This window comes from Pongo abelii, chromosome 20, assembly GCF_028885655.2.
Source record: "Pongo abelii isolate AG06213 chromosome 20, NHGRI_mPonAbe1-v2.0_pri, whole genome shotgun sequence".
NCBI lineage: Eukaryota > Metazoa > Chordata > Mammalia > Primates > Hominidae > Pongo > Pongo abelii.
The window spans coordinates 171,869-188,647 of record NC_072005.2 but is presented as its reverse complement, the minus strand read 5'-3'; the positions used below and the strand labels follow the sequence as shown (position 1 = coordinate 188,647).

At 57.1% G+C, this 16,779-nt stretch overlaps 2 protein-coding genes and 1 long non-coding RNA gene across 6 annotated transcripts in view; 2 read left to right on the top strand and 1 right to left on the bottom strand.

Moving 5' to 3' along the window:
- SHC2 (SHC adaptor protein 2) overlaps window positions 1-16,779 on the top strand; it is a 44,368-nt gene that overhangs the window by 18,430 nt on the left and 9,159 nt on the right. The window contains exons 2-9 of the mRNA XM_024237216.3: window positions 1,714-1,784; window positions 3,648-3,708; window positions 3,825-3,944; window positions 6,134-6,187; window positions 6,385-6,436; window positions 6,525-6,651; window positions 7,948-8,104; window positions 9,438-9,501. Coding sequence (XP_024092984.3) covers window positions 1,714-1,784; window positions 3,648-3,708; window positions 3,825-3,944; window positions 6,134-6,187; window positions 6,385-6,436; window positions 6,525-6,651; window positions 7,948-8,104; window positions 9,438-9,501 — 706 coding nt within the window. The remainder of the gene's footprint in view (window positions 1-1,713; window positions 1,785-3,647; window positions 3,709-3,824; window positions 3,945-6,133; window positions 6,188-6,384; window positions 6,437-6,524; window positions 6,652-7,947; window positions 8,105-9,437; window positions 9,502-16,779) is intronic.
- LOC129051715 (uncharacterized) lies at window positions 827-13,975 on the bottom strand. 2 transcript variants are annotated; one of them, XR_010138380.1, is made up of 2 exons: window positions 13,859-13,975; window positions 827-2,160 (listed from the first exon to the last, which is right to left on the bottom strand). It is a non-coding gene; the product is annotated as an uncharacterized LOC129051715 (long non-coding RNA). The 2 variants fall into 2 exon arrangements; XR_010138381.1 differs by lacking the exon at window positions 13,859-13,975 and adding an exon at window positions 13,740-13,848.
- On the top strand, window positions 8,114-15,648 carry LOC134760617 (keratinocyte proline-rich protein-like). Of its 3 annotated transcripts, XM_063719230.1 has the most exons (5): window positions 8,114-9,834; window positions 9,884-10,156; window positions 10,204-10,695; window positions 10,891-11,898; window positions 12,047-15,648. In XM_063719230.1, the coding sequence occupies exon 5, from the start codon at window positions 13,505-13,507 to the stop codon at window positions 14,636-14,638; it is 1,134 nt and encodes a 377-aa protein (XP_063575300.1). In that variant the 5' UTR covers window positions 8,114-9,834; window positions 9,884-10,156; window positions 10,204-10,695; window positions 10,891-11,898; window positions 12,047-13,504; the 3' UTR covers window positions 14,639-15,648. The 3 variants fall into 3 exon arrangements, with proteins under 3 accessions (XP_063575300.1, XP_063575298.1, XP_063575299.1); XM_063719228.1 differs by having other exon boundaries at window positions 9,935-11,898; XM_063719229.1 differs by having other exon boundaries at window positions 9,884-11,675; window positions 12,021-15,648.

Below are 16,779 nucleotides of genomic sequence, written 5' to 3'. Positions count from 1 at the left end.
CCACCCACCCATCCATCCGTCCACCCATCCACCCACCCTTCCATCCACCCATTCATCCACCCACCCATCCATCCGTCCATCCATCCATCCACCCATCCACTCATCCACCCACATTCATCCATCCATCCATTCATCCACCCATCCATCCATCCACCCACCCATCCATCCATCCACCCATCCATCCATCCGTCCATCCATCCACCCACCCATCCACCCATCCACTCATATCCATCCATCCATCCATTCACCCATCCATCCATCCATCCACCCATCCACCCACCCATCCATCCACCCTCCATCCATCCACCCACCCATCCATTCATCATCTATCTGCCTGTCCATCCATCTACCCATCTATCCATCATCCACTCACCCATCATCCATCCATTCACCCACTCACCCACCCATCTATTCATCCTCCATCCATTCTTTCATCCATCCATCCATCTGCTGTCTTTCTGTCAGTCCATCCACCCATCATCTGTCCATTCAACAGGAGGTGAGGCCGCTCAGTCCATGCCCTGCTGAAGTGCTCCCTGGCTCCCCAGCTGGCCCAGGATGAGCCCCTGCCCCTCATCACAGCCCAGGTCCTGTGGCCTCTGCTTCCTGCGTGCATTCTCGCATCTGTCTCTGCTCCTTGCTCTCCCTGCTCCAGGTACATGGAGCCGTGGAGAGGAGCAGAGCCTGGGCCGGCCCGCACAGTGACCTGTACACACCTCAGAAGCCCTCAGGCTGATGTATCTGTGGGGTAAAGTCCTAAAAATGGAGTTGCAGGGTCAAAGTGTTTGCGTGTTGATCATTTAAAAAAACCGAGGTGGACTTCACATAACATTATTCATCATTTTGCATGTTGCATTTTTCACAATTCAGTAGCATTTAGTACATTCATAATATCTTGCCACCATCCCTTTTGTCTAATTCCAGAATTTCTCACGACCCCAGTAGGAAACCTGTTCTCATCATCCTTCATTCCCCGGCCCCTGGCACCCACACATCCTCTTGCTGCCTCTGTAGGACATTTCATAGAGATGACGTGGGCTGTGCCCCTTACCCTCCCTCTAGCAAGGGCCAAGGTTGGAAGGACGCTGTGGCCTTCACCTCCTGGCCCTGCTCCCCCACCCTTCACAGCACTGAAGCAGGTCAGGGACTTGGTGGGACGCCTCTGCCCGTCTCGTCCCTCAGTATTATCAGAGTCATTGAGACGGTGAATTCCCTTTTCATGGAAATGGCTGTCTCGGCCAGGAGCCTGCAAACTTCCTGTGGAGGGCGAGGCCAGCAGTATGTGCATCTGTGGCTGCCCGGGACGTCTGCCCCACTGTTTGCCAGACCCTGAACTGGGCGCTGGAGATAGGGAGGTGCTCAGGATCGCACCGTCCCCACACTCCTTGGCTTAGGTGCTGGCAGAACAGAAAGAGACCGACGAGGGCAAGATGGCTAAATGAACAAGCACCATAGAGCCTCGGGAGGAAACCACCAGGCTCCTGAGAAACAGCAACGGAGAAAAACATGCCTGGAGTCAGAGGGGGCGGCTCTCGGGACAGTGTTGAGGCTGGGCCTTGAGGCGGGGGAGGCACGAAGGCCCCAGAGCCTCCAGGGACAGAGGAAAGGGCTCGACCCCAGGGGTGGCGGAAAAGGCGAAGGGCTGCTGGGAAAAGGGACGTGGCTCCACTGCGGGGGTTCCGATGGCGTCTGACACCTGTTCTCTCCCCTCAGTACATGGGCTGCATCGAGGTTCTCCGCTCCATGCGCTCCCTGGACTTTAACACGCGCACGCAGGTGACCAGGTGAGCCTCCAACCCTGCCCTGGCCGCGTAGGGCTGAGTGACACGCTGGAGGGCGGCAGCACTGGAGGGCGGCAGCGATGGGCTCCGTGACAGCTGTGCTGGGGTCCCAGGATGCAGCCTCGGTGCCCCCCACCTCCCTCCCACTTCACGCCACATCTCCACCCTGTCCTCACGCCAGGTGTCGGTCACCGTGGCCCGCAGACCTCGATCCTCTTCTAAGATGGAAAGAACAGCGGTCGCTCACAGGGTGCTGGGCAAGTCCCCGCACGGCGTGGGGTGCAGGGCCTGGCGGGTTCCCTCTGGGACCGGGGCCCAGTGGTGTCTCTGTGTCCCCGCTCTGTTTTCCACACGGTGACCTCAGGATGCTGTGCGGTGTCTGGAAAGGAATCACAGGGGCTGTGGATATAGCCAGGGCTTAAGCAGGGAGGAGAGCGACACCCTTTTTTTTTCTGTGAAAACTGGTTGATTCCATTCATATAGACTTAAAAAAAAACGTGGGATAGTTTACACGTGCGTATGTGAGAGATAATGTACAATTCGAGACTTTTTAGGCTCTTCACAGAGTCACACGACCACCACCTTATCTAGTTCCGAACATTCTGATTACCCCACCAAAACACCCCGTCCCCATCACAGCCACTCCCCGTCCCCGGCACCCACGCATCCCCTCCCTGTCTCTGTGGGTCAGCCTGTCCTGGACATTTCATAACAATGGGATCACACTCTGCGTGGCCTCCTGTGTCTGGCGTCTCTCACTGAGCATGGCGTTCCCGAGGTGCGTCCGCGCTGTAGCCTGGGTCAGAGCCTCGCTCCTTTTTTTTTTTTTTTTTTTGAGACGGAGTCTCACTCTGTCGCCCAGGCTGGAGTGCAGTGACACCGTGTTGGCTCACTGCAACCTCTGTCTCCTGGGTTCAAGCATTTCTCCTGCCTCAGCCTCCCCAGTAGCTGGGACTACAGGCGCCCACCACCACACCCAGCTAGTTTTTATATTTTTAGTAGAGACGGGGTTTCTCCATGTTGGTCAGACCGGTCTTGAACTCCTGACCTCAGGTGATCTACCCGCCTCGGCCTCCCAAAGTGTTGGGATGACAGGTGGGGGCTGCCGCGCCTGCATGCATTTGCTTGTGTCAGGCCCACAGTGCTGGGATGACAGGCGGGAGCCGCCACATCCGGCCAATTTTTAATCTTTTGAGGAGCCTCAGGCTGTTTTCCACAGTGGCCCTGCCGTGAAAATTCCCACACGCCCTGGGTGGGGAATCTGGTTTCTCCACGTGACGCCGACATTTCCGAGGCCCCTTCAGGACCCTGTAGACTTCTAACCTCTCCTGGGGACCAGTGGTTTGAGGCGCTCTTGTTTGGGGTCAGCTCCTGCCACCACTAAGGGGCCCTCCAGAGTGGAGGTCGCTCCTCCAGCGCTGCAGACAGGATCACGACACGGGACCTGGCATCAGGCTCAGGGCCTCCCGCTCGCTGGTCCAACCCCCAGATCTGACCCTGAGCCTTCCTTGTGGGCCGAGGCCAGGGACGCACTGGTCCCTGGGAAAGAGGGTGGTAGAGGGGCCAGAGCTGGGGGCCGGGCCTCTGCCGGATGCAAGGACATACATGGTGTGGGCTGGTGCCCAAGCTGCACCTGTCCTGTGGGGCACTCCTCCCCCAGGTTCCCCAGCCCCCTCCCTCCCCACTTTAGGCCCCCCGACCCTCTCCCACCCCTCCCTCTCTGCCTTCCTCTCCCCTCTCTGACTCTCGCCCTTCTCTGAGCCCCTGCCCCCTCCCCAGACCCCCGCCCTCTCTGACCCCTTCCTCCCCAGCTCCCTCCATGGCCACCCCCACCACACTCTCTAAGCCCCCTCCTCCCAACCCCAGGGAAGCCATCAACCGGCTCCATGAGGCCGTGCCTGGCGTCCGGGGATCCTGGAAGAAAAAGGTGAGTGAGGCTCGTGGTGGGGCAGTCGGAGGCTGTGGGGATGCTGCAGCCATCCTGGGAGCCCCTTGACGGCCCCCACCCACAGCCGCCCTCGCTGTGCTCCGCTCCCAACTCAGGCCCCCAACAAGGCCCTGGCGTCCGTCCTGGGCAAGAGCAACCTTCGCTTTGCCGGCATGAGCATTTCCATCCACATCTCCACCGATGGCCTCAGCCTCTCTGTGCCTGCCACGCGCCAGGTTGGTCTGCCCTCTTCCCCTGGCGTCCCCAGACCCCCAGAGGGGCCAGGAGTCCTAGGAGGCAAAGCCAGGCGGGGTGCTAGGGGCAGGCAGCAGGTGGCATTTATCCGGAAAGACGAGCCGAGGCCCCGCTGAGCAGGAGCTGGGGGTGCAGCCACTGCCCTCACGGGGCTCAGCTTAGGGGCTCCCACCTGGGCGAGCCGTCCCGATACAGGGGTGCTCCTGGCATGGAGTGGGTGGGGGCAGAGACGCTGCTCAGCACCCTGCAGGGGCCAGGACGCCCCACCCCAGAGAGTGGTCCGTCCCAACGTCCACAGTGCCTGGAGAGGGGCGGGGATAAACCCTGGCTACCAGTCCTCAGGTGAAAACAAACAACAAAAGTATAATTGCAGACCAGGCTTGGGCTTGGTGGCTCACGCCTGTAACCCCAACACTGTGAGGCCGGGCTCGGTGGCTCACGCCTGTAACCCCAGCACTTTGGGAAGCTGAGGTGTGCAGATCACTTGAGGTCAGGAGTTCGAGACCAGCCAGGCCAACATGGCTGACTCTACAAAAAATACAAAGATTAGCCGGCTGTGGTGGCGGGCGCCTGTAATCCCAGCTACTTGGGAGGCTGAGGCAGGAGAATCGCTTGAACCTGGGAGTGGCCAAGATTGCACCACTGCACTCCAGCCTGGGCAACAGAGTGAGACTCCGTCTCAAAAAACCAAAAAACAAAAAAACTATAATTGCAGAAATGAAGGAAATAATAGATTTTAGGAGGCATTGTGTGGCCAGGCGAGGGGTGTCCTGAGCATGTGCTGGGCTCTGGGTGCTAGAAGAGACTTCCTGGCGGGCTCTGGGAGGTGGTGAGGAGGGGAGTCTCAGGGAGGTGTGGCTGAAAGAGGAGGCATCTCCCTGTCGGGGAAGTTAGCATGGATCGTTGTGAGGAGTTTGGGGCGAGGCAGCATCCCTGGGCTGGTGTGGTGGCGGCACGTGGCGGTAAGGGGCAGCTGGGGCTCCAGGGAGGAGGCTAGAGAAGGATGGAGCTGGCGGGAGGTGACTGAGGGCCATTTCCACGCAATTTCCATCTCTGCCCCCACCCTGCAAGGCATGGACCCCTGACCACCATATGGACAGGACACTGAGGCTCCAAGCAGACCGTCCTGGCTGGGCCGGGGTTGGCAAGGGGAGAGCCTTGAGGGTCCCTATGGGGGCTGAGGAATGGATGTTCTGTAGGGAGGACTCAGGATGTGGCTGGTAGCGGGGGCTTACTGGGGCCTAGAGGGATTTGAGTGACGGGAAGCAAATAAAGCAGGACCATGCAAATGAGCATGCAAATGAGCATGTAAACAAGCAGGCAGATGAGCACACAAGCACGCAGATGAGCACGCAAACAAGCACGCAAACAAGCACGCAGATGAGCTCGCAAACAAGCACACAGATGAGCTCGCAAACAAGCACGCAGATGAGCTCGCAAACAAGCACGCAGATGAGCACGCAAACAAGCAAGCAGATGAGCATGCAGATGATTAAGCAGATGAGCATGCAAACAAGCATACAAATGAGCACGCAAACGAGCATGCAGATGAGCACGCAGATGACCACGCAAACAAGCACGTAGATGAGCATGCAAACAAGTATGCAGATAAGCACACAAGCATGCAAACGAGCATGCAGATCAGTAGGCAAACAAGCATGCAGATCAGTAGGTAAACAAGCATACAAATGAGCATGCAGATAAGCATGCAAACGAGCATGCAGATGAGCACACAAATGCACTCACAGGTGCCCTTGCATGTGGACAAGGGAGTCAGGAGTGTGGGGACGTCCCTCCCATGGCTGCTTCGGGGGTGTGTGTGTGGGGGGGAGGCTTGGGATGTGTGTGTGTGTGAGCGTCTGGGCAGGTGCATGTGTGAAGTGTTGCAGTGGGAGTGGTTTGTCCTCTCACACACATTCCCGTGTGACCTCCTGCGGACCCCACACATCTCTTAGGGCCCTAGTCCCATCCTTGCTGGGGACTCCACATCCTAGCCTCGGTCGTCTAGGCTGACCCAGGACCCGGCTGTGGTGGGTGCCTGTCCAGGGGACGTCTCCATCCCCATATCCCTGCCCCTGCCCCACCCTTTGCTGTGGTCCTGGTCCATCTGCCGGGCCCCCTGCCCTCGAAGCGGGGCCCCCATGACCACGTGTGCCTCCTGCCACCACAGGTCATCGCCAACCACCACATGCCGTCCATCTCCTTCGCATCAGGCGGAGACACGGTGAGGCCAGGGATTGGGGTGGACCTGCAGCCCCGCCGCCCCCTCCGGCCGCAAGACCCTCTCATCCTTCCCCAGAGCCCGCCTAACGTACCCTGTGCCCACATCCACTGCCCCATCTCTCTGCATTGCTGGGGTGGGCGGCTGGGAATCCCGGTTGGGGGCCCAGGCAGGTCCAGCTGGCCCCTCCCCGCCCCCAGGACATGACGGATTACGTGGCCTACGTCGCCAAGGACTCCATCAACCAGAGAGGTGAGGCCCCCGGGGAGGCCGGTGGGGGTCCCGTGGCTGGGGGGCACGGCCGTGTGGCTCGGAGGCCGCATGACCAACGTGCCCACAGCCTGCCACATCCTGGAGTGCTGTGAGGGCCTGGCGCAGAGCATCATCAGCACCGTGGGCCAAGCCTTCGAGCTGCGCTTCAAGCAGTACCTGCACAGCCCACCCAAGGTGGTGCTGCCCCCAGAAAGGTAACCAGAGCTGCCTCCCCCGTGCCCTGGGGACGCCCCCAGTGACCTGCCCAGGTGCAGAGCCTGCTCCACCTCCTGCAGGCCTCAGCCTCTGTCGTGCCCTTGTCCCTCCCTCCCTGTCCCGTGAGAATATGGCTCAGCCAGAGGATCGTATTTCCTCAGCTGTAACACCCGAGTAAACGCATCCCCGCCTGCCCCCCAGGATTGGGGAGGACTGAGCAAGCTGACTCCCTGGTGTGCCTGAGGCTGTCAGCCCTGCTGCTACAACCAATATCCCTCCTCCAGACGTGCGGCCGGCTCCTGCAAAGGGCAGAAAACGGCCTCCGTCTCACCGCAGAAGATGTGTAAAGGGGGGGCGTGTCTGTGTGCTGGTAACACATTAGGGTTAGACATTGAAGTGTGAATGTCACGTGTTGCAAAATATGATTCTCTAGATGTTTTCTCAAACACTTAACTTTGATAATTTAAAGGTTGAAAGCCCATTCTTAGCTCATGGGCCACACAGATCTAGGCAGTGAGCTGGATTTGGCCCTGGGCTGGGGTTTGCCAGCTGGCCTTGGAGAAGGAGCTATTTAAGTCTCTATTCATCATTAGAAAGTCACCTTCCTCCAATGGTGGGACGGCAGGTGCAGGTGCATGAGCTCCCAGCCTGCCGGTCACGAGGGAGGTGGCATCGCACGCCTGCTCACACTCACCCTTTGTGCACGGGGACAGCGTGCTTGATGCACGTTGCTCAGCACGCTCCGAAGCTGGGATGGGCTCCTCGCCTGCCTCTGGAGCTGCCTCTGCCTTCTGTAGGCTGCCTCGTAATTTATCCCAGCAGCGATTGTGGGCCAGGTGGGGTGCACCCCTCTGGCTCTCGGGGCCGTGCTTGCTGAGGAGCACCTGCAGGATCAATTTCTGCCAGTGCCATCGGGGCCAGAGGGCGAGGGCGCTTTGATCCCAGAGAGTTGCCACCCTGACCAGCGATGTCCTGGTTCTGGGTATAAACTTGGCTCATGCCCTCTGCTGCCGGGCGGGGCCGGAGGTGGGCAGAAAGGAGTGGAGACCGGGTTTGCCAACGACCTGCCTTTTGTGCTACAGCTCGGAAATGTGTGCAACATTCCATTTTATAGATGAGGAAGTAGTGGGCCTGGTCACTCACTCTAGAAGCGTTTCCTGGTAGGAACCCTCAGCGACAGGTGGGGGGCTGGGATTCGAACTCAGATATTTCCTGCTCCCCCAGAAGCTCAAGCCGTAAGGCTTTAGCCCCCTTGGGCCCTGCCTGTGCCATGGCCGTTGCTGTCTGTCCCCCAGGCTGGCGGGGCTGGAGGAGTCGGCCTGGGGGGACGAGGAGGACTCTTTGGAGCACAATTACTACAACAGCATCCCAGGGAAGGAACCGCCGCTGGGCGGGCTAGTGGACTCCAGGCTGGCCCTGACACAGCCCTGCGCCCTCACGGCCCTCGACCAGGTCAGCCTCTGCCCTCGGGGGGACGAGGACAGGGATGCCCCAGCTACTGGTTCCCTGGACCTACCTCCAGCTCTTCTTTCTGCTCCTGTTATCCTTGATCCTAGAGGAGGGTCTCTCACTCAGACTCACTCACTCACTCACTCACTCACGATCTCACTCACAGACTCACTTATGATCCCACTCACGATCTCACTCACTCAGACTCTCACGATCTCATTCACTCACTCACAGACTCATGATCTCAGTCACTCACAGACTCACTCACGATCTCATTCACTCACTCACAGACTCATGATCTCAGTCACTCACAGACTCACTCAGGATCTCATTCACTCACTCACAGACTCATGATCTCAGTCACTCACAGACTCACTCAGGATCTCATTCACTCACTCACAGACTCATGATCTCAGTCACTCACAGACTCACTCACGATCTCATTCACTCACTCAGACTCACTCAGGATCTCACGATTTCACTCACAATCTCAATCTCACAGACTCACGATCTCACTCACAAGACTCACGATCTCACTCACTCATCTCACGGTCTCATTCACTCACAATCTCACTCACAATCTCACAGACTCACGATCTCACTCAGACTCACAATCTCACAATTTCACTCACTCACAGACTCACGGTCTCACAGACTCACGATCTCACTCACTCACTCATTCATGATCTCACGATCTCATGATCTCATTCACTCAGGATCTCACTCACTCAATCACAGGCTCATAATGGGGCACCGTGTATCGGCCCGGCCTCCTCTATCTCTCACTCACAATCTCACTCATGATGAAGCGCCATCTATCTGCTCGGCCTACTCTGGACACATTAGACGAGGTGGCATTTCAGACATGACTTCTACCCTCAGACACTGAATAAATATGGCAATGATTTAATCACGGCCTTGATAAGTCCACCAGGGAGGCAGTGAGGATGTCCATGGGGACATACACTCTGTAGGGAGGTCCGGAGGCCTTCCCTGAGGAAGCGGCATTTGGACGGAGCCCTGACTGGTGAATAGGAGCTGCCTGGGAGAGCAGTGTGGGGAAGGTTATCTAGGCAGGGGGAACAGCCATTGCAAGGTGGCAGGATGTGCTGACCACCTTCCGAGGTGGAGAGAAGGCAGGGAAGGCCACGGCAGAGGTGGGCGGCGGACCCAGGGGGCCTAGTTACAGAGCGAGGAAGCCAAGGGAGGGCCAGGGCTGTGCTCCCCACCCCTAAGTCTCCAGCCATCTAGGAGGGCCGGGTGGGGAGACTGGGGGTCCTGAGCCAGGAAGAGGGGCTTGCACACACTGGGGAACCTCTCGCTGCTCTGTTTCCAGGGCCCATCTCCTTCTCTAAGAGATGCCCGCAGCCTGCCATGGGACGTGGGGTCCACTGGTACAGGTAGGATGGGCTGGGGCTGCAAGGGGTACCCACGAGGATTCTGGGGCTCCTCCGCCCTGTCCTGTGCTGGCTCCCCCTCAGTCTTTCTCCTCTCTGCTTATTTCACGTTCACCTACAAGATCGTCTTGCTCCTAACACTCTGCTGAGATTTTCATCATCAGTGTCTATTTTTCCTGCACAGACTAGATTCCTTGCATGTTGCCTATAGGTACTGCATCATCCACATGGTATTAGGTTTCTGTGCATGTTGGGATATAGGTACTGCATTATCCACACAGTATTAGGTTTCTGTGCATGTTGGATGTAGATACTGCATCATCCACACGGTATTAGGTTTCCGTGCACGTTGGATATAGATACTGCGTCATCCACACGGTATTAGGTTTCTGTGCACGTTGGGGTATAGGTACTACATTCATCCACACGGTATTAGGTTTCCGTGCATGTTGGGTATAGGTACTGCATTCATCCCCACGGTATTAGGTTTCCGTGCACGTGGGGTATAGGTACTGTGTCCTCCACACGGTATTAGGTTTCTGTGCACGTTGAGATATAGGTACTGCGTCATCCACACGGTATTAGGTTTCCACACATGATGGATATAGATACTGCATCATCCACACGGTATTAGGTTTCTGTGCACGTTGGGGTATAGGTACTGCGTCGTCCACACGGTATTAGGTTTCTGTGCATTGGGTATAGGTACTGTGTCATCCACACGGTATTAGGTTTCTGTGCATGTTTGGTATAGGTACCGCATGTTCCACACGGTATTAAGTTTCCATGTATGTTGGGTATAGGTACTGTGTCATCCACACGGTATTAGGTTTCCGTGCATGTTGGCATATAGGTACTGCATCATCCACACAGTATTAGGTTTCTGTGCATGTTGGGTATAGGCACTGCGTCATCCACACGGTATTAGGTTTCCGTGCATGTTGGGTATAGGTACTGCGTCATCCACACGGTATTAGGTTTCCGTGCATGTTGGGTATAGGTACTGCGTCATCCACACGGTATTAGGTTTCCGTGCATGTTTGGTATAGGTACTGCATGTTCCACACGGTATTAAGTTTCCGTGTATGTTGGGTATAGGTACTGGGTCATCCACACGGTATTAGGTTTCCGTGCATGTTGGCATATAGGTACTGCATCATCCACACAGTATTAGGTTTCTGTGCATGTTGGGTATAGGTACTGCGTCGTCCACACGGTATTAGGTTTCTGTGCATTGGGTATAGGTACTGTGTCATCCACACGGTATTAGGTTTCTGTGCATGTTTGGTATAGGTACCGCATGTTCCACACGGTATTAAGTTTCCATGTATGTTGGGTATAGGTACTGTGTCATCCACACGGTATTAGGTTTCCGTGCATGTTGGCATATAGGTACTGCGTCATCCACACGGTATTAGGTTTCCGTGCATGTTTGGTATAGGTACTGCGTGTTCCACACGGTATTAGGTTTCCATGTATGTTGGGTATAGGTACTGCGTCATCCACACGGTATTAGGTTTCCGTGCATGTTTGGTATAGGTACTGCGTGTTCCACACGGTATTAGGTTTCCATGTATGTTGGGTATAGGTACTGCGTCATCCACACAGTATTAGGTTTCCATGCATGTTGGGTATAGGCACTGCGTCATCCACACGGTATTAGGTTTCCGTGCATGTTTGGTATAGGTACTGCGTGTTCCACACGGTATTAGGTTTCCATGTATGTTGGGTATAGGTACTGCGTCATCCACACGGTATTAGGTTTCCGTGCATGTTTGGTATAGGTACTGCGTGTTCCACACGGTATTAGGTTTCCATGTATGTTGGGTATAGGCACTGCGTCATCCACACGGTATTAGGTTTCCGTGCATGTTGGGTATAGGTACTGCGTCATCCACACGGTATTAGGTTTCCGTGCATGTTGGGTATAGGTACTGTGTCATCCACACGGTATTAGGTTTCCGTGCATGTTGGCATATAGGTACTGCATCATCCACACAGTATTAGGTTTCTGTGCATGTTGGGTATAGGCACTGCGTCATCCACACGGTATTAGGTTTCCGTGCATGTTTGGTATAGGTACTGCGTGTTCCACACGGTATTAGGTTTCCATGTATGTTGGGTATAGGTACTGCGTCATCCACACGGTATTAGGTTTCCGTGCATGTTTGGTATAGGTACTGCGTGTTCCACACGGTATTAGGTTTCCATGTATGTTGGGTATAGGTACTGCGTCATCCACACGGTATTAGGTTTCCATGCATGTTGGCATATAGGTACTGTGTCATCCACACAGTATTAGGTTTCCATGCATGTTGGGTATAGGCATTGCATCATCCACACGGTATTAGGTTTCCGTGCATGTTGGGTATAGGCACTGCGTCATCCACACGGTATTAGGTTTCCGTACATGTTGGCATATAGGTACTGCGTCATCCACGTGGTATTAGGTTTCCGTGCATGTTGGGTATAGGCACTGCGTCATCCACGTGGTATTAGGTTTCCGTGCATGTTGGGTGTAGGTACTGCGTCATCCACGTGGTATTAGGTTTCCGTGCATGTTGGGTATAGGTACTGCGTCATCCACGTGGTATTAGGTTTCCGTGCATGTTGGGATATAGATACTGCGTCGTCCACACGGTATTAGGTTTCCGTGCATGTTGGGTATAGGTACTACGTTATCCACACGGTATTAGGTTTCCGTGCATGTTGGGATATAGGTACTGCGTCATCCACACGGTATTAGGTTTCCGTGCATGTTGGGTATAGATACTTTGTCATCTACACGGTATTAGGTTTCTGTGCATGTTGGGATGCAGGTACTGCGTCATCCACACATATTAGGTTTCCGTGCATGTTGGATATAGGTACTGCGTCATCCACACGGTATTAGGTTGCTGTGCATGTTGGGTGTAAGTACTGCATCATCCACACAGTATTAGGTTTCTATGCATGTCGTATGTAGGTACTGTGTCATCCACACGGTATTAGGTTTCTGTGTACGTTGGGTATAGATACTGTGTCATCCACACGGTATTAGGTTTCCGTGCATGTTGGATATAGGTACTGTGTCATCCACACGGTATTAGATTTCTATGCATGTTGGATATAGGTACTGCATTCGTCCACCTGGTTCAAAACATCACGGAGTTTAAAAAGCCGTTCAGTGACCAATCTCTTTCATACCTGTCTGCATGTGTTTTCTTTGCCTCCCTGATCAGGCAGCCACTGTTAGCTGTCAGTGGCTCCTGAGTTATTTTCCTAGCTTTTGAATGGATATTCAAGCCAGTTCAAACGTGCGTCATAGCCCATGTTCTTGCAGATAGGGCGTGCTACCCATGCATCTTCCACCTTGCTGTGTCCATGGGGCAAACATCACGGCTTCTTCCCACACCGTGCATGCCAGACTTCCTCATTGTTACATCATTTATTCCACCCACGCCCTGGTCCTGGACATCTGCGTTGATTCCAGGCCTTTGCCATGACAGACAGCGGTGCGGTGACCTTAAACGGTCCGCCTGTGTGCCAGGACTCAACAAACACACATCCCAGGGAGGGGCACCCGAGTGATTTCAGTAGGAATCAGTAATTGCCCGCTCAACCGACATTCCCACCAGGCACTTCGAGCTGTGGCTTTTTGTTTTTGAGACAGTGTCTTACTCTGTCGCCCAGGTTGGAGTGCAGTGGTGTGATCATGGCTCACGGAAGCCTCCACCTCCCCGGCTCAAGCAGTCCTCACTCCTAACCCTCCAGAGTAGCTGGAACCACAGGCGTGTGTCACTGCACCCAGCAAATTTTTAAATTATGTGGAGGTGAGGTCTCACTGTTTCCCAGGCTGGTCTCAAAGCCCTGGGCTCAAGAGATTCTCCCTTCTCTGTGGCGTGTGCTGTCCCTTTCCCTGTGGCGTGTGCCGTCCCCTTTCCTGTGCCGTGTGCACTTCCCCCTTCCCTGTGCCGTGTGCACTTCCCCCTTCCCTGTGCCGTGTGCAGTTCCCCTCCCCTGTGCCATGTGCAGTTCCCCTTCCCTGTGCCGTGTGCAGTTCCCCTTCCCTGTGCCGTCCCCTTCCCTGTGCCGTGTGCAATTCCCCTTACCTGTGCCGTGTGCCGTCCCCTTCCCTGTGCCGTGTGCAGTTCCCCCTTCCCTGTGCCGTGGGCAGTTCCCCTTACCTGTGGCGTGTGCCGTCTCCTTCCCTGTGCCGTGTGCACTTCCCCCTTCCCTGTGCCGTGTGCAATTCCCCTTACCTGTGCCGTTCCCCTCCCCTGTGCCGTGTGCCGTTCCCCTTCCCTGTGCCGTGTGCCGTCCCCTTCCCTGTGCCGTGTGCAGTTCCCCCCTTCCCTGTGCCGTGTGCAATTCCCCTTACCTGTGGCGTGTGCCGTCCCCTTCCCTGTGCCGTGTGCAATTCCCCTTCCCTGTGCCGTGTGCCGTCCCCTTCCCTGTGCCGTGTGCAGTTCCCCCTTCCCTGTGCCGTGTGCAGTTCCCCCTTCCCTGTGCCGTGTGCAATTCCCCTTCCCTGTGCCATGTGCAATTCCTCTTACCTGTGGCGTGTGCCGTCCCCTTCCCTGTGCCGTGTGCACTTCCCCCTTCCCTGTGCCGTGTGCAATTCCCCTTACCTGTGCCGTTCCCCTCCCCTGTGCCGTGTGCAGTTCCCCCCTTCCCTGTGCCGTGTGCAATTCCCCTTACCTGTGGCGTGTGCCGTCCCCGTCCCTGTGCCGTGTGCAGTTCCCCCCTTCCCTGTGCCGTGTGCAATTCCCCTTACCTGTGGCGTGTGCCGTCCCCTTCCCTGTGCCGTGTGCAGTTCCCCCCTTCCCTGTGCCGTGTGCAATTCCCCTTACCTGTGGCGTGCGCAGTTCCCCTTCTCTGTGGCGTGTGCAGTTCCCCTTCCCTGTGGCGTGTGCCGTCCCCTTCCCTGTGCCGTGTGCAGTTCCCCCTTCCCTGTGCCGTGTGCAGTTCCTTTTCCTGTGCAGTTCCCCTTTCTTGTGCCGTGTGCAGTTCCCCTTCCCTGTGTCGTGTGCAGTTCCCCTTCCCTGTGTCGTGTGCAGTTCCCCTTCCCTGTGCCGTGTGCAGTTCCCCTTCCCTGTGCCGTGTGCAGTTCCCCTTCCCTGTGCCGTGTGCAGTTCCCCTTTACCCAAGCCGTTCCTGATGGGCATTGAGGGTCCTTCCCGCTCCCTCAAGTAGCTCCGCGGCAGGCGCCCCTCGTTCCCACGAGCCCTTTTCTCCAGTGCCTGCTGAGCCAGGAACTGCCGGGCCACGGAGCGCCGGCCTTAATCACGTTACCGGCGGTGCCAGTCCACCCTCCAGGCGGCTGTGCAGTCGGCTCGCCCACCAGCCCCGCCTGCGGCTGCCTGTTTCCTAACAGCCTTGCTAACATCTGTGTTGAGCTTTTTTTAGATCTTCCCAAACAATCTGGCATTTCGCTGCCAAGCGTCAGAGCCCTCGAGCTGGTTAGAGAAACTCGAGCCATCGAGTGCCCACCCGGTGCCCAGCTGTGATCTGGTCCTGGCGCACGTTCCTCTGGGCTGCTCACCCCGGGCCAGGGGCTCGCCAGCGTTCCCTGTCCCTGTGCCCACGCCCAGGCTGTTCTCACTTGCACTCGTGCCTTTCCCGATTCTCTGGCCAAGAACTCCTACAAATGTGCCCATAGCGCGGGTCCAGCGTCCAGGGATTCCTCCACCCATCTGCGTGTCGCCCTGTGGTCCTCCCTCCCCGGAGTCTGCCCCTCTCGCTGTCGTCGTCCCCTCCCCGGACTCTGCCCCTCTCGCTGTCGTCGTCCCCTCCCCGGAGTCTGCCCCTCTCGGTGTCGTCCTCCCTCCCCGGACTCTGCCCCTCTCGGTGTCGTCCTCCCTCCCCGGACTCTGCCCCTCTCGGTGTCGTCCTCCCTCCCCGGAGTCTGCCCCTCTCGGTGTCGTCCTCCCTCCCCGGAGTCTGCCCCTCTCGGTGTCGTCCTCCCTCCCCGGAGTCTGCCCCTCTCGGTGTCGTCCTCCCCTCCTCGGACTCTGCCCCTCTCGGTGTCGTCCTCCCCTCCTCGGACTCTGCCCCTCTCGGTGTCGTCCTCCCCTCCTCGGACTCTGCCCCTCTCGGTGTCGTCCTCCCTCCCCGGAGTCTGCCCCTCTCGGTGTCGTCCTCCCCTCCTCGGACTCTGCCCCTCTCGGTGTCGTCCTCCCTCCCCGGAGTCTGCCCCTCTCGCTGTCGTCCTCCCCGCCCCGGAGTCTGCCCCTCTCGCTGTCGTCCTCCCCTCCTCGGAGTCTGCCCCTCTCGCTGTCGTCCTCCCCTCCTCGGACTCTGCCCCTCTCGCTGTCGTCCTCCTCTCCTCGGACTCTGCCCCTCTCGCTGTCGTCCTCCCCTCCTCGGACTCTGCCCCTCTCGGTGTCATCCTCCCCGCCCCGGACTCTGCCCCTCTCGCTGTCGTCCTCCCTCCCCGGAGTCTGCCCCTCTCGGTGTCGTCCTCCCCTCCTCGGAGTCTGCCCCTCTCGGTGTCGTCCTCCCCGCCCCGGACTCTGCCCCTCTCGGTGTCGTCCTCCCCGCCCCGGACTCTGCCTCTCGGTGTCGTCCTCCCTCCCCGGACTCTGCCCCTCTCGGTGTCGTCCTTCCCCGGAGTCTGCTCCTCTCGGTGTCGTCCTTCCGCCTCGGACTCTGCCCCTCTCGGTGTCGTCCTCCCCTCCTCGGACTCTGCCCCTCTGGGTGTCGTCCTCCTTCCCCGGAGTCTGCCCCTCTTGGTGTCGTCCTCCCCGCCCCGGACTCTGCCTCTCGGTGTCGTCCTCCCTCCCCGGACTCTGCCCCTCTCGGTGTCCTCCTCCCCGCCCCGGACTCTTGCAACTGCGTTTCTTCCCTCTCATCCATCCTGACCCTAAGAAGCTGAGAGAATCTGTGCCCCTCTTGGTAGACTGGGAAGGCTGGGGAGAAGCCCCTCTGCCCTCATCAGCCAGCAAGGGCTAGTGCAGCCTCACATTCATGTGGAATCACAGCCAGACCGTGTTCCAAGGCAGAGGCAGTCTGGTCAGGACCCGGCAGAATACACATGGGGTCCAGGCAGCTCCTCAGGGAGATGCCCCAAGGTTACCTGCGATGCTGTTCCGGTTTGAACCATGTAGATACTTTTTTTTTTTTTTTTTTTTTGGAGACCGAGTCTCATTCTATTGCCCAGGCTGGACTGCAATGGCACAATCTCAGCTCACTGCAATCTGTGCGTCCTGAGTTCAAGTGATTCTCATGCCTCTGCCTCCGGAGTAGCTGAGATTACAGGCGCCCACTACCACCCCCGGCTAATTTTTGTATTTTTAGTAG

Excerpts from the sequence above, each read along its gene's own strand:
- LOC134760617 (XM_063719228.1), top strand. The coding sequence starts at position 13,505 with ATGTGCAGTTCCCCTTCCCTGTGCCGTGTGCAGTTCCCCTTCCCTGTG.